Here is a 26,361-nt window from a genome sequence, read left to right on the forward strand (position 1 = left end):
TGTGCTCGTCATGTCCGTCCGTCCGTCTGTCTGTCCGTCCGTCCGTGACTTCACGCTTTCGTCGACAAGAAAATGCGCTCTCTTTCACTCACTGCAGTGAGTACTGAGTTATATTTTTTATGACACGAATCAGAATTTCATGGAATTCTGCACTTATATTATGAAATGGATATCGGCAATTATAGTGAGAAGTGGAGAGAGACGAGCAGGCGAGCACTAAAAGAGAAACAGGCTGCGATCAACATTGACATGAAGAGAATTCGAACTATTCCCCTAGCCACGTTTCAATGAAATATCTGAACCATCAGTGAAGTGCTTAATGAACTATAATAAAGCATATGCCTGTTATACAATAAAGTGTGTGTTGTACCGAGAAATAAATGTAGACTACCCAGTGCGCATGCGGCGAATTTGATCATTTCTCATGAATCATATTCGGTGACAATGTACTATTTCGGTTCAAATGAAGAATTTATTCCCATAGTAAGCACGATTGACTGATAGACATGCTCCGCCGGTTTGCTTCTGTTGATAGAAAATCACTCGTCCATAACGGTTTATGGGGCAGTCAAGGATCGTCGTCTGACATCATCTCAAAGAGTCATCTTGATTATAAATTGCCAGCGAATGAGAAGCCACTTATATGTATATTTTTCATTGCCTGATATAATTATTAACACCGGGACACGCAAGAAACGTCAAATTACACACCTATTAAGTATATATTATTAAGGATATTAAGTATTTGATCCACTTGCTTTACTTTCCTATATCTAAGCCTTTCTTTTAGGAGTTCACCCCGCGGGTTCAACAAGAGATCTCGAGAAATTCTGTGTAATTAAATAGAAAATTGGTTAGACTTGATTATTGTGAATAAATTTCTTTCCTATATTAAAGCTGATCTCTCCTGCCTAATAATATCCTTTTGGTCTTAAATGATGAAATTTTATTGGCGAGAACGCTGGATAACCTGCGTCTTGGTAACAATAATCTGCACTTGATAGTAACCTGCCCACAAATTGAATGTAATAATACATACAATTAAAATAATACATACAATTATTTAACCTGCCCTATGACCATAAGGCTAGCACTCGTGGTCGGTGTATGTTGGTGGTTCACCACAAAACCGGTACCTACCTGCTGGTGGTTCCAAATGTGTATTGCTCTTCTTATGGCGTCCTTTTTGTCGTCACCATTTATAATCTAGAATGAATTTACTTATCCTATGGCGTCTCTTGGTGGTTATGTGGTCATTGATATATCTGAAATTATCAGTAAATTTTACAACTGAGAAACATTTTGGCCCGATTGAATGTTTTTTTCAACAATAATTTTTGAGTATTTTTTAATGCTTGGACATTTAAATTTACATCCAACTTGGTACAGAAACCAGACTCAGCCAAAATTCTAGTCAATTGTCAACAGTTTCTGTCTTCTAATTATAGCATTTATCCAACCGCCAAGGAGGAGGTATGAATGCTTAAGGTTACGAAATAATTCAGTGAGACGCTAAGCCATAAGTTCACTTGGATGATTAGTCATTATGAACTCTTGAATCTTGGCGTCACTTTACCTGCTGCTAAGCTTTATTTGTATGCTTATATCGCCCTTCTTCTATCAGCAAACGGATAATTTTTAGTCGTGGTTCTCTCGAAATAACGGGAAACTGTTGAAAACCACTCCATGGATGCAAATTGATCCGTAGAATTGCAGTAACTTTTTTCAATCCCTTTGACCAATGCTCAACAATTTTATTCAGGACACTCAATGCATTTATCTTTATCCACTCAAAACAAAACTCACGTGTATTTAGCGTCTGGGGACCTTGTTGATGAGTTGCGCAATAAATTGCGTGATTTGAAAAAGTTGGAAAATATAATGCGCAAACGTGAAGAAATTGTGTGGTCTAGGGGCTACATTGCACAATATTTGGATCAGGGCATCTAACCCTAGCGGTCGTTCGAGGTAGATGCGTCAATCGAGTTTCTTCACCATAGCTGCGGAAATGACTTTTCTCCTGACTTTATTGAGGTTTATCCTGATCTTCCACTCTTATTGGGTGTTATACATATGCTCAGATTATGCTGTTCCTGCAAAAAAATAGGAGCTGTAGGAGTACAGATTAACTACTTTGCTAATTGAGTACCCCTCAGGGGGGACTTTTGACGTGTGTCTGTGCTCGTCAGAATTCCTATGGGATTTCGCGTTCCTAGGGGGATTGTCTCTAAGCGCCCCACCGCTGAGCTCGCGGTGTCTGACTGTAGGTCTCAGTTGTGGGGTTAAGTTATTATGTAGGCAGGATTCCTTACATTTATTTATTATGTAGGTTGGATTCCTTGCATTTCCCTTCTCTGTCTCTCACGTGCGGGCGGCCGACGTCCCGTGTAAGCGACCTCTTGTTCGAGTGTCTTCGTTTCTGTTGCTTTTCACCTGTCCCTCCTTGTCACTTCGTCTCTTTGAGATGCTAACGCTGCTTCTTTCGAGCCAGCTTCAGCGGGCTGGGCATCTGAGACCTTCTGCCCCTTGTGGGCGATGAATAATTGAGACCTTCCACCTCTATGGTGATGTTCATCTTGACTTTCGGTGCGAGATAGCTAAATAGCTGAAGCGCTAGTAAACATTTGGCCACTAAACTAACTAACTAACTTGCTCATTGAGTAATTTTTCGTGAGTAAATTTCACTCTGTCAATAAATCAGCCGTTGGATCATTCTCTCTGTTTTTGCTAGTCTCTTCTCCTATATATTTCACGACTTGATATAGCTTGCCCAATATCGTCTGGAGGCACTATCGTGCAATATATTGCCCAACCGCTCAATACCGATAATGAACACCCAATATAATTCCGTTACTTAAAATATTGCGCAATGATATTGAGCAGTTTGGTTGCTGCCATCTATATATTGTGCAACATATTGCTCAAAAATATCGAGCGTCTAGGAGCTGTTAATTATGGATCTAACCCTACATTAGCCATAAGAGACTAAGACGTCTTATCACATTCACTCATGTTGAAATGAACTGTTCCTCGTCCCAAATCTAAGAAAACCGTCTCATTGATAATTGAAATGCGAAAGTCTGGGGATAAATTAAGAATTTTTATCGGTAATCATATCCAGATTAAACTTGACCATGCATGCATTAAACTTAACCATGATAACCTTTCGACTCCTGTAGATTTACATTTGAATATGTAGTATTGCTTTTAGACTGGCCGTACGAGCACATTTAGAACGTCCTGTTCAGTGGCATGCGGTCTACGAAGAATTATGCCAAAGTGTAAAGGCTTTAAAAGTTATTTAATTTTGTAGAACGATTTTATTTTAAGGTCGAATCACGGAGGCAGTTTGCTTCCTACCATTACAATTTAGCAGTAAAATAATCCTTTGTACATTAGAAAGTTCATATGTTTTTACACATATGAACTTTCTAATGTACAAAGGATTATTTTACTGCTAAATTGTAATGGTAGGAAGCAAACTGCCTCCGTGATTCGACCTTAAAATAAAATCGTTCTACAAAATTAAATAACTTTTAAAGCCTTTCCACTTTGGCATAATTCTTCGTAGACCGCATGCCGCTGAACAGGACGTTCTAAATGTGCTCGTACGGCCAGTATAAAAGCAATACTACATATTCAAATGTAAATCTACAGAAGTCGAAAGGTTATCGAGTTCAGTAGAAAAATATAAACACTTTGCTCGAAATAAGTACCGAAAAAAATATGTCCCGGAATGTCTTATGTCGATACGATGATATTTGTTTCTGATGACAAAACACAAGATTTAGGTACTGTAAGCAATCATGTTACTGATGACATTTCTTCCAGTGAGGCATCCTGCTTCAACTTCTCTACGTCTGCGCTATAAATGAAATATTGATTAGATTTCTGATAAGGCAAGATACTCAAGATTGATGAAATCCAGCCGAGGATATTATGCGCATTGTGGCGATCGTCAATCTATAATTTTTAATTCATTACTATTATTCCATTATTATGATAATAATACAAATTAACCGATAATTAATAAGATATCAAACTTGGAGTTCATTCTGCATTATTTCAGTTGAAACATTTTAGAAACCAACTCCATCGTAAGCTCACAAAATTTATTCGTCCTCTGGAGAGTAACCCCGAGTCACCGAAGTTACCCCGAGCCACCGAAGTTACTCTGAGTCACCGAAATTATCCTGAGTCACCGAAGTTACCCTGCGTCACCGAAGTTACCCTGAGTCACCGAAGTTACCCTGAGTCACCGAAGTTACTCTGAGTCACCGAAGTTACCCTGAGTCACCGAGCCATGTGCGTAATAAGGCCCCATACGCTTGTGAGTCTTTTTACCGAGCTCAGCTTACGAGTCTGATTCTCGTACCAGACTCCTGGGAATTCAACCATACATCTTACTTATCTCGTCCAGTTGTTAAGATGAGTGACAAGGCAAGTTGCAGCTTTGGTAATTGTATTATCAAACAGCTTTATACGCTCATTAGTGTTGCTGAATCTTCTGATGCATGTTAATATGTTGCTTAAACGTGATAACATTGTGCGTCTAGGGCAACGTTGCGCAATATTCTCTTAGTTGGCCTCTAGCGATCATTCGTCTGAACCGTGTGTTCCAATAATGGGTGACAGGAAAGCTAAAAAGTAATTTGTAGTGTTGAATTCATTGAAGGGAAACGTGGTCCTTCGGCTCTGTGGAATGTGACGTGTAAAAATTTTCGCGCTCCTGCAAATGTATGATTACCGCACGATGCACGGATTGACTATTATTGTGAAAAATATAGGGATTCGTTCAAAGAAACAAAAAGTTAGATATATGAAAATTCTGGAAAAGTATTCGACTACGCGCAGGCAATACCACCCTCTTTCTTCAAGGATACTAGATGACATTTTAGAAGAGGTAAATGCATCTTGAAAAGAAACAAAGTAAATGTTTTAGAATTAATAATCGTATTTATTATCGTTGCTTTCAATGTTATATTTTCACGAAACCTATTTCGATTCGAAAGAAGAGCTACTAGCGGTAAACTGGTAAACTGGCGACGAAAATCAAATAACGATCACAAAAAAATCTTTGTACACACAAAATATCTAACATTAAATAGAACTTTTAAACAACAAAATTACAAACAAATTAAACATTACAACACTTTTGCAGCAAACACCAACTACAACACGCATAACTGCAATAAACACAAACTACAACACGCACCTCAGCAAAAAATATGTGATCTGCACGATCAGAAGTAAATGTAAGTAAACAGTTCTCAATTTTTTGTTTCTGCATTATACGTCTTAAAATTTCAAGCAGCATAATAGGTGGTGGAACCTAAAATTGTTCCTGCGGTGCGTTTCATGTACGCTTATTGCGTTGGCTAAGAGTTTTTTGGTGTAAATTAATTTTGCTGTCTAATTGGTTCAGATTGTGATTTTCCTAGTAATAAACCGGTGATTTTTATATTGATGGCTTACATGATCTAAATCATGAAACTGAAATTTTCTCGCACCCGGCAATAAGGAAATCAATATTAAATTCATTTGCCTCACAAATCAGTTGAGCTTGAACAATAGTTGGGCTAAAGGAAAGGATAAACTAATGTTTTATGCCAGCTCCGGCCCAGTAAATGTTTTATTCACCTCTAATGAATTATTTTCCATCACAACTGCATCAAATTTTTTTCTTAAACAAAATAGTTTTGTAATTTCATTTTATTATAGCTACAAGCGCCAAAGAATTTGTCTGTTCTCGTGACTCTTGTTATCATGCACTGGAGACCGAGTCATCCCAGACTTGGATATCTCAGTCATTCTTCAAAACCAGCTGCCAAGTCGATTATTTCGTCTATGACCCTTAAAGTTTTGTTATATACCGAGTTTTTTGCCTCGCTCTAGCTCAAATAGCATCAAGGAACGTATCTTCGACCTGGAGTCCACAAAACTGCCATCTCTCTGCAGCAGGTCGCCTAGCAGCTCAATTTTATGCCTACCATGAGCACCCGGCACCAGACATGCTAGTATTGATCCGGTACACTCAAGTACGCCTTACTAACGACAGCCACACAAATTTCGTAGCGAATGTAGAGAACCTGGAGGAGCAGCCGCGCCCTAATGAGCACCTCACGAAAGAAGTCATGAGCGTGTGAGCGCCTGATGTAAGACGCCTCTGGAAGTAAAGCAGCCCGGGGATAGAAACAACATATAATAAGCTATCAATTTTGCACTAATATTTCGATAATTAATAATTATAAACTATCGATTTGGCAACATTTATTTCGATCATTAATTTATTTAATTTGATGTAATGAGAAATGGTAACGTAAGGTGCTCAAGTTACACAATGAAGGCAGTGTGACCTATAACAGAAGTCAACCGAAGAATCTGTAAATGCGTTGAAGTACTTCCATACTAATATTTCACCCACACAAAGAAGCGATTGAGCAACTTCAGCTCGTCATCGCAATACAATTGAGTACAACCTATTACCTGAATCGTATTCTTCATAACAAACATCGCGCTCCAACGTGACTGTGACCATGCTGTGGGGAGCTAAATGTTCTCGCTTCGATTAGTTGAGTGACATCAAACAAACATTCAAGTTCACTTGGAACCAAACATTCACGTAAACGCCTTCCTGTTATCAGCTTGAGTAATGCATGTTTCAATAACATCGATGAATTACATATTGGTGAACATTATACAATAATATCAAGTATTATACTTGGGTATACAATAATACTCATTTAGATGAGTTTTAATTTTCAATTGTGCAGCGTAGAACTGTAATAACCCATAATCCCATGATCGGTGCGTATTGCTAATTAAGGGCTCCCTGAAAGCCGCTGTTCTCTGGCCTGCTCTTCATGACACATTGAACTGTACATATCCTTCCACCCTGTGAGATTGTTATCTTAAGGTTCAAGAAACGTTCAACATTATTGGTTTTAATAAACAAAAGTTCTTTCCAAGTCTAATTATCCTAACTATCAAGCCGAGAGGCGCATAAGAGTTATCTGAGGGCAATAATGAGAGTAGCGACGTAGTGAGAGGAGGAATGGAATCGGCCTAACCCTATGTAAGGAATTTATGACAATGAAAATTTCCACATCAACTGAATGCTCCAATAGCGTGTAATGCGTATGGAATTTGCATAGCGTCTTGTGCTACATTGCACAAGATGCATAGCGTCGTATGGACTGCATCAGTATGCATCAGTCATCAGTATGCATCAGTCAATAGTATGCATCAATCATCAGTATGCATCAGTCATTAATATGCATCGGTCATCAGTATGGTTCAGTCATCAGTATGCATCATCCATCAGTATGGTTCAGTCATCAGTATGCATCAGTCATCAGTATGCATCAGTCATCAGTATGGTTCAGTCATCAGTATGCATCATCCATCAGTATGGTTCAGTCATCAGTATGCATCAGCGGGAAGGATCAGTATTGTTTGAATTGTGTTGTTTATGCATTCGTTTGCTTCATATTTTGAAACGCAATTAAGATTATTGCTCCGTAATAATCGTAGCGCATGCCATGTATTTACGACCAGCTTGACAATATATACACATTATTGACTATGCATGCAAAAATGTATTGTCAGTCTTGGCCTTTTAAAAGTCACACCAGCAACAGACAAGCACTTTGAAAGCTGAGTGGACTGCAAAGTGTGGGGGGGGGAGAGGGAGGATGTTTACCGCGGACCCACAGATTTATTACCAGAGGACAGACCTGCCTTTCCTGCCAAGTACGACAACTGAGGGGAAAATCTCGATTAAATCTACGGAAAATTCACGGACCTGTTGTTAAAAACGAATATAACTACCACCAGAAAAATTATTCAGAAATGCTTGGAATAGCGATCAATGAAGAATAAGAAGCGATCAATAAAAATGTCAGAAAAGTCGCTCGTTTTACGATCTTTATGGTTCAAAATTTTCGTTAGCGATAACACTGGTAATACAAAGTTTACATAATTTATCTTAATGTCTACAGATTGAAAATAATTAGCCAGGATAGCATTCCAAATTTCAGATTTTTATCTTATTTATGAGAGGAGTTATCTGTCGAATTCATAGTTAAGAATGTCCATAGACGACTACCGCGGCTGAGCGCGTTGAACGGGCCTCTTAAGGACTCCGCTGTGCCCTAGAGGACGAACAACAATACTTGCAATGAACACAAATGAATGAATAATCTGACTATATCAGCACGATATAACCTTCACTAATAACAAATATAGAAAACATATAGTTAACCTCGGCAAACTCATACCTTAGAGTCGTGCTCTGCAGCCTAAGTAGCTCAGACCACCTCGCAGGGACATACAGGACGAAGTGCTTCTTATTCTATGACTAGGCTCAAAGAAAGGTTGCGTGCCTGTCAGAAGTACGGAATGAGCTTACAATACTATACACCCACATGGACAACAAAGCTTTTCTTCGAAAGTCAATTCTATGGTTTGAAGATGACATAAAAACGCCTATCGAAATAACTGCAAACCAAAAGGTCTCCTCGCTAACTTACTGTTAAATTAAGCTATTCCGTCGGGTTTTGGAATTTGATCGTGATTTTTATATTTTGTAGCAATGGTTTGAGAAATTGCCTGAACTGGTTTCTCGAATGCAATTTAAAAATTTAATTTTACTTTCAGATGTTTTAATAGCAATGAGGTTTTGGGCTTCTTTTGTTATCCTATTATATTATTGTACCAATATTGCATGTTTATATGACAAAACATCCTAATCCACGGTTTTGAAACAAGGATTGAGCTTTAATTTTATGTGACAGAATTAGCGTGCTTCTAAAGTAAAATTGTGTATGATATAAATTAATTGTATATATAAGTATTACCAACAGAGCAGTTTGCATATAAATTTTGTTCAAATGTTATTTATCTTTGATTATTCCTCCTCCATAACACTTGCTCAATGCATGTATTGTACGAACATTCCGTTCGTGTTGTAATCAAGCGATTCGACTCCACAAATGATTAAATACCTTAAATTTAAAAGACCAGCTATATTTCAGTATGACCCACAAATGAGGCAAAGGAGTCAAACAAGTGTATCGATTTTGGACGACGGTTGACTCGTATAAGTGTGTCATCCTGTCCCACGCATTTCTCTCAGTGTACTACTAACCAGCGTGAACCAGGACAACAAAAGACGAGAGTATAGCGCAACTACAATATAATCTAACAAATTTTTGACTCTTAACTAGGGCCTATACTTTCAAAAAACGGTAAGAGTTCGTAAGTTCATCAGCCAATCATTGACGGCCTTACAAGCCAAATCCACCAATCGTAGACAAGAAAATAGAGCGTAAGTACTTACGTTCACTTAGCGAGTTATGAAAATATGGCCCCTGTGGACAACAAAAGACGAGAGTATAGCGCAACTACACTATAATCTAACAAATTAACTAGGAGTGCAGGTGTTGTTCGGTTACCACACTTGTACCGCAGCTCGCGAAACTGCCAATGTTCATTATAATACAAACGAGTGCTGCAAGTGCTACAAAAGAGAGCGCCACATGTGTTCACAGTTTGTATGGGCTAGAGTTCTATCATGTACATGAAAATATCTTAAAACTCATCCTTGTTGAGCGTTCAATTCACTCCTCTCATTTCTACAATTAATTTTTTAACTTAAAGTTTACTTTTTTTCAGATAAACTTCGAGTAATATTTATGAATTTATTTGACTTATGTAAAAGGTTAAATGCTCGCGTGCTCGAGAAATTATCAACCAAGGTACGTATGAATTAAACTTTGAAGACAGCACGAATTGAGGTACAAATTGCATTAACAAAGTAATTTCAATGGCTCGTCTATAGATTGAATCCGGCAAACCTTGTTCGCACAAAATTCAATTAAGTTTATTTTATAACCCATGCCTGGACATTGACCCGCTGAATTTACGAATAAGATAGTAATTAAGATAATAATTTTTCAGATTTTTTTGAGAAAATTTTTTGTTAAATTCAACCACTTGCTATAAAAAATTATTTTACGTTCTATTGTAGTCATGAATATTCTGAAAAAAATAATGCCCGAGTAAATGAAATTTGTAGGACTTTTTTTGACCTTAATTGCAACAATACGAGTATGTCTCATAACTTCTCGTATATCTTTGGTAATTCAGTGATGAAGGAGTTTACGGACCAATTAACAAATTTAAATTACTATTAATCTCAAGGATCAGTGAATAAAATGACGGACTAATTAATTAATTCAATTATATATCTCAATGATCAGTGAATGAAACATTGCTGCGAATTAAGTAGCTAAATAGTGTAAAGGTATAGACTCCTATTATAAAGAATATTTATTCATCGGAAATTAGTATAGTAAAGAATTTTTTGGATTTTTTAATACTCAATTATTTAGATTATTTTTATTCATGGCAAATTGTTTCTGAATAAAAGCCTTCCATGGCAAACTCCTTTCGTTTATGAGTCAATTTCTTTGTCAATTTAACTCAGCACAAATTAGCTCAAGCGACGCACACAGCGGTTAAGGTCAACTACGGCCTAGTCAACTACATCACTACATAATTTAAACATCAACTACAACACGCATAACTGCAATAAACATCAACTACAACACGCATAACTGCAATAAACATCAACTACAACACGCATCACTGCAATAAACATCAACTACAACACGCATCACTGCAATAAACATCAACTACAACAAGCATAACTGCAATAAACATCAACTACAACACGCATCACTGCAATAAACATCAACTACAACACGCATAACTGCAATAAACAATTAAAATGATATTGTGAATTATAATAAAATAATGACCCTATCCTCGTGTTCTTGTCGAGCGTCCGGCAACATCAACGCGTGAGGGCGGACGTGCACCGTCTACTTGTCGCGTGTGCAAGCGTGTTAAAAATTACTTTTAATATTAAAAATGTTTAAACTCATTTTTATCAAAAACCATTGTTATTATAATTCATTTTTGATAAAATTAAATTTTATTGCAATTTGTTTTTATTACAATTTGTTTTATTAAAATTCATTTTTATTACAATTCATTTTAACACAATCCATTTGTATTACAATTTATTTTTTTTAATATTCATTTTTATTACAATCCATTTTATATAAAGTCATCATTATTAAAATTCATTTTTTTACAATACATTTTATTGATAAAATTCAATTGTTTTGCAATTGGTTTTTATTACAATTTGTTTTATTAAAATTCATTTTTATTACAATTCATTTTAACACAATCCATTTGTATTACAATTTATTTTTTTTAATATTCATTTTTATTACAATCCATTTTATATAAAGTCATCATTATTAAAATTCATTTTTTTACAATACATTTTATTGATAAAATTCAATTGTTTTGCAATTGGTTTTTATTACAATTTGTTTTATTAAAATTTATTTATATTACAATTCATTTTTAACACAATTCATTTGTATTATAATTTATTGTTTTGAGATTCATTTTTATTGCAATCCATTTTTATATAAATTCATCATTATTAAAATTCATTTTTATTACAATTCATTTTTGTTACAATAATTTTATTGCAATTCATTTTTATTAAAAGTTATATATTCAAAATTCATCTTTTTAAATTCATTTTTATTACAATTTATTTTATTAAAATTAATTTTTATTGAAATTCATATTTTTAAAATTCATTTATATTAAAACTCCTCCATATTAAAATTCATTTTTTTAATTTCATTTTTATTAAAATTCGTTTACATTAAAATTCGTTTTTATTATAATTCGTTTATATTAATATTCATTATTATTACAATTCGTTTATATATCAATCATTTTTATTGAATTTTATTTTTATTTAAATTCATTTCTATCCTCATTTATTTATATTGGAATTCATTTATATTAAAACTCATTTTTAATAAAACTCATTTTTATCAAAAAACATTTTAATTAAAATTCATCTATATAAACATTCATTTTCATTGCAATTCAATTATATTAAAATTCATTTTATTAAAATTCATTCATTTTTGACATAATTCATTGATATTAAAATACGTATTTTTTAAATTCTTTTTATTAAAAAACATTATCATTAAAATATGTTTAAATTGAAATTCCTTTATATTAAAATTCGTTTATATTGATATTCATAATTATTACAATTCGTTAATATGTAAATCATTGTTATTTTGTTTTATTTTTATTGAAATTCTTTCTATCCTTATTCATTTTTCATTGAAATTTATTTAAAAAAAACAACTCATTTTTATTAAAAACAATTTTTAATAAAATTCATTTTATAAGTTCATTTCCAATAAAAATCATTTATAATAAAATTCATATTCATTGCAATTCATTTATATTAAATTAATTTGTATTAAAATTCATTTTATCAAAATATATTTTTATTACAAGTTATTTATATTAAAATTCATTTTATTATAATTAATTTGAATGAAAATTCATTTATAACAAAATTCATTTATTTTGAAAAGCATATTTTCTATATTCATTTTTATTAGAACTCATTTTCATTAAAACTATTTTTTATTAAAACTCATTTATACTAAATTTCATTTTTGATAAAACTCGTTTGTTTTAAAACTCATTTTTATTAAAACTGATAGTATGATAACTCATCTTTACTATAAATCATATATATTAAAATTATTTTATTAAACTCATATTCAGTAAAACTCGTTTTTATTATAAATCATTTTCATTAAAATTCCTTTTATTAGAAATTTTACTGATTCATGTCCCATTTAATTGAAATTATGTTCCGTTTTACTGTAACGGAGACCTTAGAAATTAAGTTAGATTAAGTATCGATTTCGAGAGAAATTTTGAAGCATTAAAGGCTGAACTTTTGACTGGCTTATGTGATACGGAGGTGACTCAAATGGTGTTCTAGGCTACTGTATTGCCCGCAGTGACCAGAGTGCAATTCACTTCCTATCATCTTTTTGATTTAATGCATGCTATGGGCCCTTTATCATGATTAATGCATGCCACGTTACTATTTGGTTTGACCCAACTTCAAGACGTCTCTGACGCATTAATTAAACTTGGCAGTATTGCCGGCTTTCGAGCCTATTAACTTTACGCCCTGTGGCGCTTTAACCCTATTAACTTAGTCACGTTGGGTCTACCAAGTCATTTATTAATATACTAACCTATGCACTCAATTGCACTTGAAAACACCTCTGTACCTCTAAACGGCTTTCAAGCCACTTCTAAATTTACCCCAGCGGTAATAAATTAGAAGGTTAGTCTCGAAATATTTAAACTTAATTTTGCATAAATTGCTCAATATATCTTGATCCTCATAATGATAAATTGCATACGATATAATAGCACTTGCTGATCAATCTAATCTTGGTTTGTAACTGGCAATTTACAGTATAACCTCCTCCTCCTGTGTATTCTCATACGTCGCATCTCTTTGCCGTGTGCTTCATGCCTCCAGTGCAGCCAGCGCGACATTAATTGTGCTGTACGCGTTATTTCATTTGAGGTTAGCTTGGGAATATGTGTTCACTGTCAAGTTTTGTACCGCTAAATTGGAATTACTGAGCATAATTGATAAACTCTTTCTCAAGTTCCGGCATTTATTTAGCAAAGTCTCTTTTTCTACTTTCAGTTCCCTAAACTGCATCCACTGCAGTTCCGTTATTCTACTTCGCTGGAGCCGAAGTTTACCTTCTGGAGTTTCAATAAAATTGTTAGCCGTTATGCTTGTATGAATTCCTTACACTTTATATTAAATCATCTTTATAATACAACTAATTTATATTAAAACTTATTTATATTCAACTCATTTATATTAAAACTCATTTTTATTAGAGCTCATTTCTACTAACACTCATTTATGTTAAACCTCAATTATATTAAAATTTATTTTTATTAAAACTTATTTATATTATAACTCATTTATATTTAAACTCATTTTAATAAAAACTCATTTATATTAAAATTCATTTTTATCAAAACTAAATTTTATTATAATTTATTATAAATTTTATTTCTATTAAAATTCAATTTTATCCTTATTCATTTCTATCTAAATTCATTTTTATTAAAACTAATTTTTAATATAAATTATTTTTATTAAAAAACATTGTTATTGAAATTAATTAATTAAAAAATTCATTCATATTAAAATTCATTTATATTAAAACTCCATTTCATTGCAATTCATTTACATTACAAATAATTTATATTAAAATTCATTCATAGCAAAATGCATTTTATTAAAATTTATTTTTATTAAAATTCAATTTTAACCAAATTCAATTATATTAATATGCATACTTCTTAATTAATTTGTAATGAAGTTCATTTTAATTAAAATTCATTTATATAAATATTCGTTTATATTAGAATTCATTTTTATACAAATTCATTTGTATTCAAATTCATTTGTATTCAAATTCATTTCATTCAAATTCATTTATATTAAAATCTTAAAATTTATTTTTAATTAAATTTATATCTGTCAAAATTTATTTTTATCAAAATTGATTTTTATTAAAATTCATATATATTAAAATTCATTTTTATTAAAATTCGTTTTTATAAAATTCATTTTTATTAAAATTCATTTTTATTAAAATTCATTTACTTTGGAATTCATTTTTATTAAAATTCACTTTTATTACAATTCATATACATTGAAATTAATTTTTATCAAAATTCATTTTTATTGAATTCATTTATATTGAAATTCATTTTTATTAAAATTCATTTATATTGAACTTCATTTTTATTATAATTTTTTCATATTAAATTTTTTTATCCTATTTTGTTTTTTATTAAAATTCATTCTTATTAATACTACTCATTTTTATTAAAATTCATTCATAATAAAAATCATTTTTATTATAACTCATTTCTATTATAAATCATATATATTAAAATTTTTTTATTAAACTCATTTTTGTTAAAACTCATTTTTATTATAACTCATTTATATTAAAACTCATTTATATTATAACTAATTTATATTGAAACTCATTTATTTTAAAACTCATTTTTATTAGAACTCATTTTATTAAATCTAATTTTTATTCAAACTCATTTTCATTAAAACTCACTTTTACCAAAACTAATTTCTATAAAATCTCATTTATATTAAAACTTGTTTTCATTAAAACTAATTTTTATTAAAACTCATTTGTTTAGAACGAATTTTCATTGAAATTAATTATTATTATGAAACATTTTATTATAACTCTTTTTTATACTCATTTATATTAAAACTCATTTATATCGAATCTCATTTGTATTGAAAATAATTTTTAATAAAACTCATTCATAGTTAAAATTATTTATATTTAAAATTATTTTTATTTATACTCATTTATATTAAAACTCATTTTTTTAAACTAATTTTTATTAAGCTCTCATTACACAAAGAGCAGCCATACAACACAGGTGTCATGCGATAATTATTGAAGAAGAGTTTTGGCTCTCATGTTCAGTGTGGCTCAAGGCTTCGTTAAAGTCAGGTGTCTCTTCACTCATCCATCAGAGTGCTCTTTGTTTCAGTCTGAATATTTAAGTATAGGACTGGAATTATTGAGAAAAATGACTACAACAGCTGGTGAAAGTCATTAAAGTTGTTGTTGATAAGTGCGAGCTGTTTCACGAATAAAAGGAGGTGACAATCTTTTCTAAGGAAAAAGATAGAGCTTAAATAATCAAGAAAATCTCTGTTTTAAATCTCAACTATGACTCCGAAGGTTAGAAACATGTGAAATTGATGTAAGGCTTATGTACATGTAGTAGTTATCGAGTTTCGGACATATGTATTTTTGAAAAGAAAATGAATGGTTTTGCTAAATCTGTGATTACGTTAATGATTAACACGGGACCTGTTTTTCGATCCGGAGAATCAAATATAAATTCCCGACTTTTAAAGGAGTTTATGGTGTAAAGATTGCTTACTAATACACTCTCTGCTTACTAATACAAAGACCTGCTTACTAATACACTCTCGTGTTCAGTGGCGGCGTAGAAGCGCCTTCAGCTACGCGACTTTCCTCGTCGCCATCCTCCCCTGGCTCTGGTGGATGAGCGCGTAAGTCGGGATCTTGCGAAAAAATTACCCTTGGGTGCGCTGAGTGCGAAGCTTAGGAAACTCGCAAATAAATTTATATTTTCTTGGTAAACCAAGTAACCACTGAAATTATTTTTAGCAAGCAGGGTGCAACAAGAATACATATAGTTTAATTTGGTCTTTATTAGAGAAGATTTCAAATTAAAAAAATTCAAGTTTTCAATCTTCTGAAAAATAACCCCCTTTAGGTTAAATTTGCCGAAACAGCTTAGAATTTACAGCTTAAAGTTCACGCCTGCAGTGAAAAATTATCGAAATGCTGTGCGAATCAGGCCTGTACGTTATAAAACGAATCCTTCTCATTCAGGATTCGAAAAAATATTATCTTTCGAAGTCCGTGTTTAAAAAATAAAACTCGATAGTACGATTACTGGACAGAACCTTTTCTTCTCATTTTAGGTTTAACCTTGCAATATTTGCAATCAATTATAAGCTGAGTGAAAAATACCTATTATAGTGTACGGTTTATGAAATTGGAAGAGGATGCTTGGCACTATTTTGCTCTTTATTTTCTGAAAAACCTTCTACGAGTGTGGCATTCGTGGAATACGAACCGTTAATTAATGCGGTAAGACGGTAATTATTTTTCAATTATTTTTCTATTTAAACCGTTAATTTCGTGATTCTGAAAGCCAAGGATCATTACAATTTCATTTTGTTTGTTACTGGTGAACGGTGATTAGTTAAGAATGATGAAGAATACCAATAGTACTAGAACTTGCCTGTATCATGCTACTAAATTTATTGCGGTTTCCACTGGTACTATTTTCTTCCTCAGCTGAGACTTTATTTTACTTTAATTTTGTGACTTCTGTTCCAAATGGATAAATTATCTACGCTGCTAAACTTGCAGGATAGGCACAATTTTATTTGTTTCAATGTGCGATCAAGCACCTGGAACGCTATATTTTTTTACTCAGTCATGTTAATAATAACTGAGTTTTAGAAGGGAAGGTTAGAAAACAAGCGGAATAACTTCACGGGAATGGTTCAAACGGTTCACGGGAACTTTACAATATTTTGATATTCGTAGAAAAAATCCAAAGCGACATTTTGAGCAAGCATGTATTCTCAACCAAATCGATCATGTAATAAATAAAAATTATAATATTAATGCTCAAAACTCTACGGATAACCGGAACAAGTTTTCGAAACCTCGGTAGTGTTTTAATTCGCCTACAAGGCTTCTATCGACGCAAACCCGTATATACCGTTCGCCTCGATAAGCGGTCATATCGCTAATATCCAAAGACACAATTAAGAATGGGAAGGAAATTGGGGGAGAAGTTGTGTTTTCTTTCAGTACATTCCGCGGACGAAAGTTTGCTCGACCGGATTTATCTGTGAGTCTCAATTGATACATAAGGATCGAATAAGATAATGAAACGTATTGCAATGCGACTTCGATACATGGGAAAAAAATTATTCTACGGCTTGGATTGATGGGGCGTGTTAAATTCAAGTGGAAGAGAAACCGGGGTTAAGGGGAGCTCCAAGTGTGACTATTGATTATTCTATTGACAGCTTCGGTCACTACTCGACACCAAGCATGGCCCTCATGATACTAATTACGCTTACGAATTGAGAGCCTCCCATAGAGCCTCCTCGCTGAGTCGGGATTTTCTACCGTCAAAACATATGCTCCCAAAAGGCTTCCCGCCGTTATTGCTTGTTCCATGTAATCTTGTTTATATTTAGCTTCGTGATCTATTTAGCTGCATCAAAGATATAATTTGCGTTTAAACGTTGAAAAATGTATAACGTTATCGCCTCAATGCTTCTTCATCCTGTGTGCAGGAGTTGAGGAGCTATAGCAAAAAGTCATTTATTTTAATAATGATTATGGTACAGCTGATCGTATAGGCAGGTAAGTTTCTTTCATACTGTTTTATAGCGCCATTCGTGAATTCTCTGCAATTGTTAGGTGACAACGGATTTCATCGCAGGAAGCATGATTTCTTGTTTATGTTGATTCATAATCCCACATTGGTTCTGTACACACTAATATATGATAGGAGCAAGTTCCCAGTTCCGATTACTATGCCCTTAAAAAACAAGTATAATGTGTGCTAAATAAATGATGTGAAACAAATGTGGACCGGAAACGCCTCTTAAATTCTACGATGCCCTCGCAGATCCGACAACGGGACGAAAATTAAGGGCCTCGCACTAAACCCTGGCAGCTTCCATAGCTTGTCGAGTCACGCAAGGCTGTCCTCAACAATGCATGATTTCCATCACAACGAGAAGGCAAATGATGTAAACCGAAAAACCAAGCGATCACTTCAACAGCTGGCAAAATTGTCCTCTGAGAATTCGTCGTCTATCGAACTTGGGTCCAGGCAACGTGAGAACGAGATATCAAGTTCTAACGGCAATGTGGCAGAGAAACCGCTCACTTGGCTACAAATTATTCAGGCTGAACTGCAGGCTAGACCCGAAGACCTGGTCAAGGAACGTGTTCTCGTGAGGTGAGACAAGCGAGAATGAATATGTGCACAAAAATTAAAAGCTTGCATGAAAAATTCTTTTCGTGGAAGTTTACTATTAAATAGACAACAATTATTTGAGAATTTATATTACTGATTAAAGATTCCCAGCAAAGCCCGGAATTCTTTGCAAACTATAGGGTTTACAAATCTATATCAAATTATTTCCAATAGTTCTTCCATTTTCGAGATAAGCCAATTTTCCTTTGATCACCGTTTGCTCTGAAATACGCCATGTTTAAATAAAAATGAAGACGGCTTCACTTTACTTGCGAAGTAAATAATTTCATTAACTGTATTAACTCACCACAGCCCCGGCATAACTTCTCCTACTACGAAAGAAGAAAACCAGCTAAAACGCATTCTGTTTTGGAATCATGTAAGTTGAGATTTTACATTCTTAAAAGACTATTCTTTTAACACACACTCCAGTTTGAGAAAATATAAAGTTATGAATAGCTTCGAATCTGACGAGATTTATTTCTTATAACTCGGCGAAGTGATTGTAAAATCATATAGTCGCATGAGCGACCAGCATCCTTTGACATAGAATATCTGATTACAGAATATGTATTTTTGAAATTCGGTACCAAGAAGGTTTGTCCCCGTTGTGTATATTGTATCTCTAGACTGTATGTAATTTGCTTGCGGCAAATAAATTTAAATAAACTTATCTTCTTGACGTAATGCTTTGATTCCGCTTCCCCGACCGCAAGGAAACTTTCTACTTCGGCGTGGGGCGAGATCCATTCCTGCGTGCCGGCTGCCCAGTGAACAGCTGCTACATCACCACCAACCGCAATGAGGTGCCCTACCAGGAGCTTGATGCTCTCGTCTGGATCCCCCTTGCAGAAGACAGAAGCTTTCCTCCCGTCCGGTAAATTATACCACCGTCAAATTTGATGAAAAACATTATTAGACTCTACGGCAGGAAGTTAGATCTGCGCAGAATAAGAGAACATGATGATATTACCGCTGTAACCGCTACAGCTACACTGATTGATATATTCGAGTCCTCTTGCATGGGCAGGTAGCATACAACTCAACAGTTATTGACTTACTGACTGAAACAAGCTTATGTATATGACTGATGTTCTTGGGCGACTGATTGCTTACACTAAATTGTTTTCATGAATTATCGTGACAGTGCTCAGGAAAAATTGAAATCAGCAACCTCGTGGAAAATCAATCAGTAAGCTCTTCTCTCTCCTCACATGCAGGTCGCCGCACACTCGCTACGTCTACTATCTGTGGGAGTCTCCGCTCACGGCGGGCGTCAACACAAATGAATTAGAAAAAATCAAGGGCGTCTTCAACTACACCATGACTTATCGAAGGGACTCTGACATCTTCAACCCGTGAGTCGAGCAGAGATGACATCATGAAATCGGAATAATGTATTTTACGTCAGATGTGCTTCTCTGTGGACATCTGATATGAATAGTAATTAAGGAAGACCTGAGTTTTGGTCCGGCGTAGCGTGATTTGAGGATAGTGATGATAGCGTAACGATTTCATAGTATTATTTGGGGCTAAAGTACGGCTTGCAGTTTAGGATGAAATTGAGCTATACGTTTTAGCTTTAACTTTGATGTCTTTGGCGTCCAGTTGAAGTAAGAATTAGTAAGTCTAGAGTATTTCCACGGGGCGTTCTCTACTCTAACGTTGAGTTAGCAGTACTGTCCTGTTCGACATGGACAGGACCATAGGGTTACACCGACAGCTGTCATGGCCCAAGACTGAAGTTAATCGCTCGAGACAGAGCTTATATAGCTTCGCTATTTGACGTCACCAAGAGCGTGACTTGATAAACAGGGAAGGCTAACACATGATATGTTTATTAACATATCGCAATGAAGGAAATTATCTTTCAACAAGGAAGTTATTAATGAGGAAATGTCAGGGGTCGAATGGTATTAACATCGTCACCTTACATTTATTTGATGTCTAGCCTTAGACTTCGTGACTGAATAGTTGTCGTCAGTTGTTTTGATACCTTCTTGAATGTTCTTACCATAAATCATTAACAATTATTCATGCGCTTGCAGGTGCACTGCTCTCAAATGAATATTGAACATTCACGAAGAATCGTAAAAAATCACACCATTGCTGATCATTCACAAGAAAACCTCACAAACCTCGGTTGCCAACAATATGCCACCATACTAGATAAAGCAGGCACAGGATTGTTGCACAATGATAATAATTTCATCGTCGGAGATGAGACCGTCAGGTCCGACGGCGATTATTTACGTGGCCTTACTTTGACAATTAACTACGTTTCTCGAACACTGCTACAATGTTCCTGTGCAATGCCGCCCGGTCACCTTGCTGATTACAATGAGAACTTTTACAGTTGGCTACGGTTCTCGAACCCATAACTCACAAATCCAACTCACCTTAACCACTCGACAACCCTGGTGTGAAAATAATCATTTAAATTAGATGAACGAAAAAACAAACACGAATATTACAAAGTTAGTTCCATACCAGATTAACTCACCTTTATTTTATGGAAGCTGCCAACTTATTTCCAGGTACGGAAGTTTCATTCGTCTCGAGACACATCGAACGCACCTTCGAAACAAGGACTACGCGCGCGGCAAAACCAAACAAGCGGCGTGGTTCGTGTCGAAATGTGGCGCCGTGAATAGCGGCAGAGCCACGTGAGTTGACAGCTGAGGACAAGGAAATTAGTCTCATTCTCTATGTATTCAGTTTACCAATAATTAATAATGAAATATATCTATTACTCTTCAATCTTAAGTATATTATGGATTGTGTGAAGTACAATAGCCTTACTCAAGACTTGTTTTTCCTTAAATGCAGTATGTTTAATAGGTAATACGAGCAGTTCAATGCTTTATCCATTTTATGCAGTATTCCGAGATCCTTTTCTAAACGTGGCCGCCTTTGATTTTTTAATAGAAAAAATTATGCATCGAGTTTTCTTGTGGATAAATTTTTGTTCTCTTTCCTCGGTAGTTTAGGGCAGGAACTCGAGCGCTATATATCGGTGGACATCTATGGCGCTTGTGGGACGATGAATTGTCAAAAGACCGATCATGACTACTGTTATGGACGAGCTGCTGCGATGTATAAATTCTATCTCAGTTTTGAGAATTCATTGTGTGACGACTACATTACTGAAAAATTCTTCTTAACTAGTAGGTAAGACTTTGAGTAAGCTAATTGTAGAGAGAAAAGTTGCGGTTATTATTTCGAAGTAATTCGAACTCTAAGAATGTACAATATCCATTTTTCTTCATTTTTAATGTAATTATTCAAGTTTATCTAACTCATTAGCAAGCAGTGGAAAATCGTCAGACAAACCACTTAAATTTTTAATAATTTTCCTTTACATTAAAATGTGTAGATAATTTATTGTGACTTTCGATGCATTACGCTGTGAAGTGCACAGCTTGAAAGTGCGACGAAATACAGTAAAAAAGTGAAATACAGTGCGACGTGGGGGACAGTATGCCGCGCCAATTTGTTACCACACCAAATGGTATACAAGGGCTATATCTGCCACGTCAATCAATACACTGATTTGTGATCCATTACTGCCCTAAATTGTCATTAAATATTGTATAAAAGTATAAAGTAATTAATGCATTTCACTGTTCCCCGTGTACGCAGCACCTCACTTCCCCCACATAAAATTTATGTAAGCAAAGCACATTAATTTATTTATGCAAAGCAGTAAGCAGACCGGCACTTTTATTCTCAAGGTACGACATCCTGCCGGTGGTGTACGGTTTGGGCGCGTATGAGGAGACCGCACCGCCGCACTCTTTCATCAATGTCTTCGACTTCCCCAGCGTCCGCCACCTGGCAGACTACCTCATCTACCTCGACAAAAATGACACCGCTTATAACGAGTACTTTCAGTGAGTGTCAACGAGACCAAATATACGCTAACTCAACCCCCTTGACAGCAAACATGGGACGTGTTTTATACGTGGAGCGTGTTTAATATCTTTGAAAGGCTTTTATAATAGAATCTAGAATAATTAAAATCAATCGATTGATCATTAACTGTAAATTTGCAAGTAAAAAAAACATAAATTTGTATCACTATCATGGTTAGCGTTCCACTGTTGAAAAAATGTAAAAATTCAAGCAGGAGTAGAACAATTACACAAAACAGAAGCGAATTTTCAGAGAAGATATTATAATCTAAATAGAAAAGTAATTGCATCTAACAGAGTATTGGGAAATAAAAATGAGAGCACGAACCTGTCTGTAAGAGTCTTAAATACTAGAGGTCTTCTATATCCAAACTAGGCCTCTATTCCGAAAAAGTCCAATGTTTCTAAAGGAACATTTCAATTTTCACAATCAAATCTGGAATTTCACAATTAAAATCTGGTAGCTACATAAGACTGTTTTGCATGAATTAGATCAGCTAAATGAAGTGGATGCTCAAGTCATTTCCCGAACTCGTGTTTCGCCAGACTTGCGTACCATATCATTAAAATAATAATATAATAATTCAGACGAACACCGATGCGCACTGCGCACAATTGTAATTGTCAACTAGAAAAATATCGACAGAAAGAATGGCTGAATATCCAAGGACAGATGCGACCATAAAGTTATTGACCAACAATTCATTGATTTCGAAATGAAGGAGGCATCTAATTTGCAAAATTTTCAATTCCACGAATGGAGTTGGATATCATTTTGACAGGCATTTCTTCATTCAACAAACCCAGCGCGCGACGGAAACGTGTTTAGAAAGAAATTATGGCTCATAAGTTCAAATTCAGAATGCATATAACGAAATGATCAAATATGAATGCCGCGGTGTATTCGAGTTGAAAATTCCTTCAATTCGAAAGCCAATGAAGCGGCGGAAAAAGTTGGTGCTTGAAGCGGAAAATATTAATTTTTGGAGAAAAACCTGAAAGGGATAATTACTGATGAATTATAAATCGCTTCAAATTTCTTTGTTACCTTGAAATCCTCAATTCTACGAGATGAGAGAAGAAATGGCTCCAGTGAAAGGGGTGCTCGAAGGCATTCATCGTACTATATATTAAAAAATCGAATCTTAAAAATTATCGAAACGAAAAGACTTTAGCCAAGTTAGGGCCGAGGGGCCCTATAGGCTTGACATCAAATTTGTCTGTAAATTATAGCAATAATATTCAAACTTAGTATTTTCATACACATAATGGATCATCCTATCATGTTTATTTCCTTTTAATATATCTTCCAATTCCCTATGCAGAGTTTTCATATCTTCTCTGTAAATTTGGTTGCGTGAATTTACTGACCTTGTACGTATTTTACACCAGAAGATAAGGCTAACCTTGAAAGATTTTCAAATAAAATAATGCAGAACTTGATGTTTAGTATTTCTGCATTTGATTTTTCTTTATATATAGCTAATATATTAATTTTATTTAATTTACCGTCATTTGTAGGTGGAAAATCAATTATGAGGCCGTGAATAGTGAGACAAACTTCTACACCCACAACAAGAGCGTGTCTTGGTGTCAGCTCTGCGAGAAACTCCACACAGACAAGGAGGTCAGAATCCACACAGATCTACACGAGTGGACCAGCCCCTCTCCCAGCTGCTTATCCTTCACTCAAGGAGCCGTCGACAAATTCCTGAAAGGGGAAAACGCATCCAACCTTGCGTGAGGGAATGTTTTTAGTTCTTAGCGCTTCTGTTCGAAATATGCCACGAGAGATGGGACTACATGTATAAGTAATCTGTACTGCTCCTTCTACATTTATTAAAGTCATACAATCCTCAACGTATTATTTTTACTTATGTCATGCCATCCACCCAAACGACGTGTAAATAAAGACATCAGGCATGTGGCATTAAATAAAATCTGACACCGATTCGGTCGTTTGTAATGTACGAGGCGAGTTGTATCAAGTAATAATAATAATAATAGCGGTTTCAGCGTTATTAGGCCGTAGGCCTGTCGCCGATTCTTAACATCGCAGAACATTCACAGCATTTTGCGGTCTCGAACTCACAACTCACTGCTTCAATTCTGCTGTGCTTAACCGCCCGGCCTCCTTACCGATTCTGACCAGAAACTGGCGCACAGAGCTGGGATCGAACCCGCGCCTCTCTGCGCCAATCTTGGTACTCTGAACTTAAACCACTGGGCCACCCTGCCCATGGTAAGTAACAATCGCTTTGAAATAAAAAAGACGGGCAAGGATCTGTCAGTACTTTTACATTACATAAAAAAGTACATCTTATTCTACTTTTATACATAAGTTACTACAATATTGAAGTCATGTCATAACGATGTAGCATTTTTCGAGTAACGTCATTAAATGCTCAGGTTGAGAACCGCGAGCCCTCAGGCAGGTTCGGCTGGTGCCCTAAGGGATTCACTTCCTTGGCTCATTATAACTCCGCTCGTAAATTAAATATCTATATGAATTTTTACATGATTATTCAGATATTTAGTTTCAATTTCTCTACAGAAACCAAAAATATGTAAACTTTGTGTAACATCCGTAATGATATAGGAAAATGTTGTACGTCGAGGTTCATAAGTACATATTAAAATCACTTGTTTGATTGAATCGCAAGTTAACCAGGAATTTAAAAGCAAAGAAAATACCACAAAAATTCACCATATCTTTATAAGAGAAAACGTTTCTTAGTCCAGCTCCATCGTCTGTTCATAACACAAAATTCTGTTCAGAAAAAGTTCAGTCCTAGAAACATATATTCAAACAAAACTGTATTAAACTGTATATATTCAAACAGAAGCCTAGTCTTAATGCTGCTTTTAGCTCCTTTCCTCTTGAAATAGTAAATAGATAGGCCGTTTACTAGCGTCAATTTCATGTCTTATTTATTTCCGTTTTGAAACCTGACAGTGCATTTTACTTTACTAATTGATTTATTTATGTTTCTAGGACTGAACTTTTTCGGAACAGAATTTTGTGTTATGAACTGACGATGAAGCTGGACTCCGAAACATTTTCTCTTATAAAGATATGGTGAATTTTTGTGGTATTTTCTTTGCTTTTAAATTCCTGGTCGATGTTCATTTTGCATGCGACTTGCCGAAAATTTGTGAGACATTAGGAGATAGAACTAGTTATTCTCTACTGATAACTAGTTATTCTCTACTGATCGGTATTAAATGAATCAACCTCTATTTTAAAGATATTTCTCACCTAGTTATAGTTAGTTAGTTCTCAACTAGTTATATAGATGCGTTCTTTCATGTGGAGTGAAAATCCGGGTATTAACTGTTAAAACGCAGGCGTTGTACGTGGAAGGCATGAGAGGGGAAACAGACGTCGAAATTTGCTTACCTGTCAGTCCACGACGGGCGGCACGGAGAAGGGGAACTCAATGAGGGGCGAGAAATAATACGTGGCCAGCGGTCGGCCAGCTGAAACCCGCCAGTTGCCGCAAAAAAAGCTGGCTAGGAAATGCCGTTTACCAAATTATTAGATGCCTTTACCAAAAATTAAGCACTTGATTAACAAATGCTCATCAAATAATGTAAAGGATTCTAATGGAAGTATCTAACTCGTGATCAATTGAGTTTCACCTAAATTCAATTAGTATGGTTTTAAATCATCAGTCAAAGATTAATTATCAGAGCTAATTCATCACTGAATTACACATTTTAATGAGGCTAAGAAGAGCGCTCAGAATTCACATTGCCATTCAGTTTTGTAATAATTTTTTTGCCATCGAAATACCGATGATTGGTTGGAAGTAATACTTCAATGTAACGCATCTAT

At 34.7% G+C, this 26,361-nt stretch overlaps 1 protein-coding gene across 1 annotated transcript; it reads left to right on the forward strand.

The window, feature by feature from the left end:
* Positions 1-15,504: 15,504 nt before the first annotated feature.
* On the forward strand, positions 15,505-24,344 carry LOC108668289 (glycoprotein 3-alpha-L-fucosyltransferase A). The gene is made up of 10 exons (XM_018155475.1): positions 15,505-15,743; positions 16,008-16,081; positions 18,256-18,591; positions 18,922-18,988; positions 19,326-19,486; positions 19,830-19,967; positions 21,147-21,275; positions 21,595-21,780; positions 22,344-22,502; positions 24,045-24,344. The coding sequence occupies exons 1-10, from the start codon at positions 15,732-15,734 to the stop codon at positions 24,265-24,267; spliced, it is 1,485 nt and encodes a 494-aa protein (XP_018010964.1). The 5' UTR covers positions 15,505-15,731; the 3' UTR covers positions 24,268-24,344.
* Positions 24,345-26,361: the final 2,017 nt, after the last annotated feature.

The sequence above is a fragment of the Hyalella azteca genome, unplaced genomic scaffold (genome assembly GCF_000764305.2).
Source record: "Hyalella azteca isolate HAZT.00-mixed unplaced genomic scaffold, Hazt_2.0.2 contig8326, whole genome shotgun sequence".
Lineage (NCBI taxonomy): Eukaryota > Metazoa > Arthropoda > Malacostraca > Amphipoda > Hyalellidae > Hyalella > Hyalella azteca.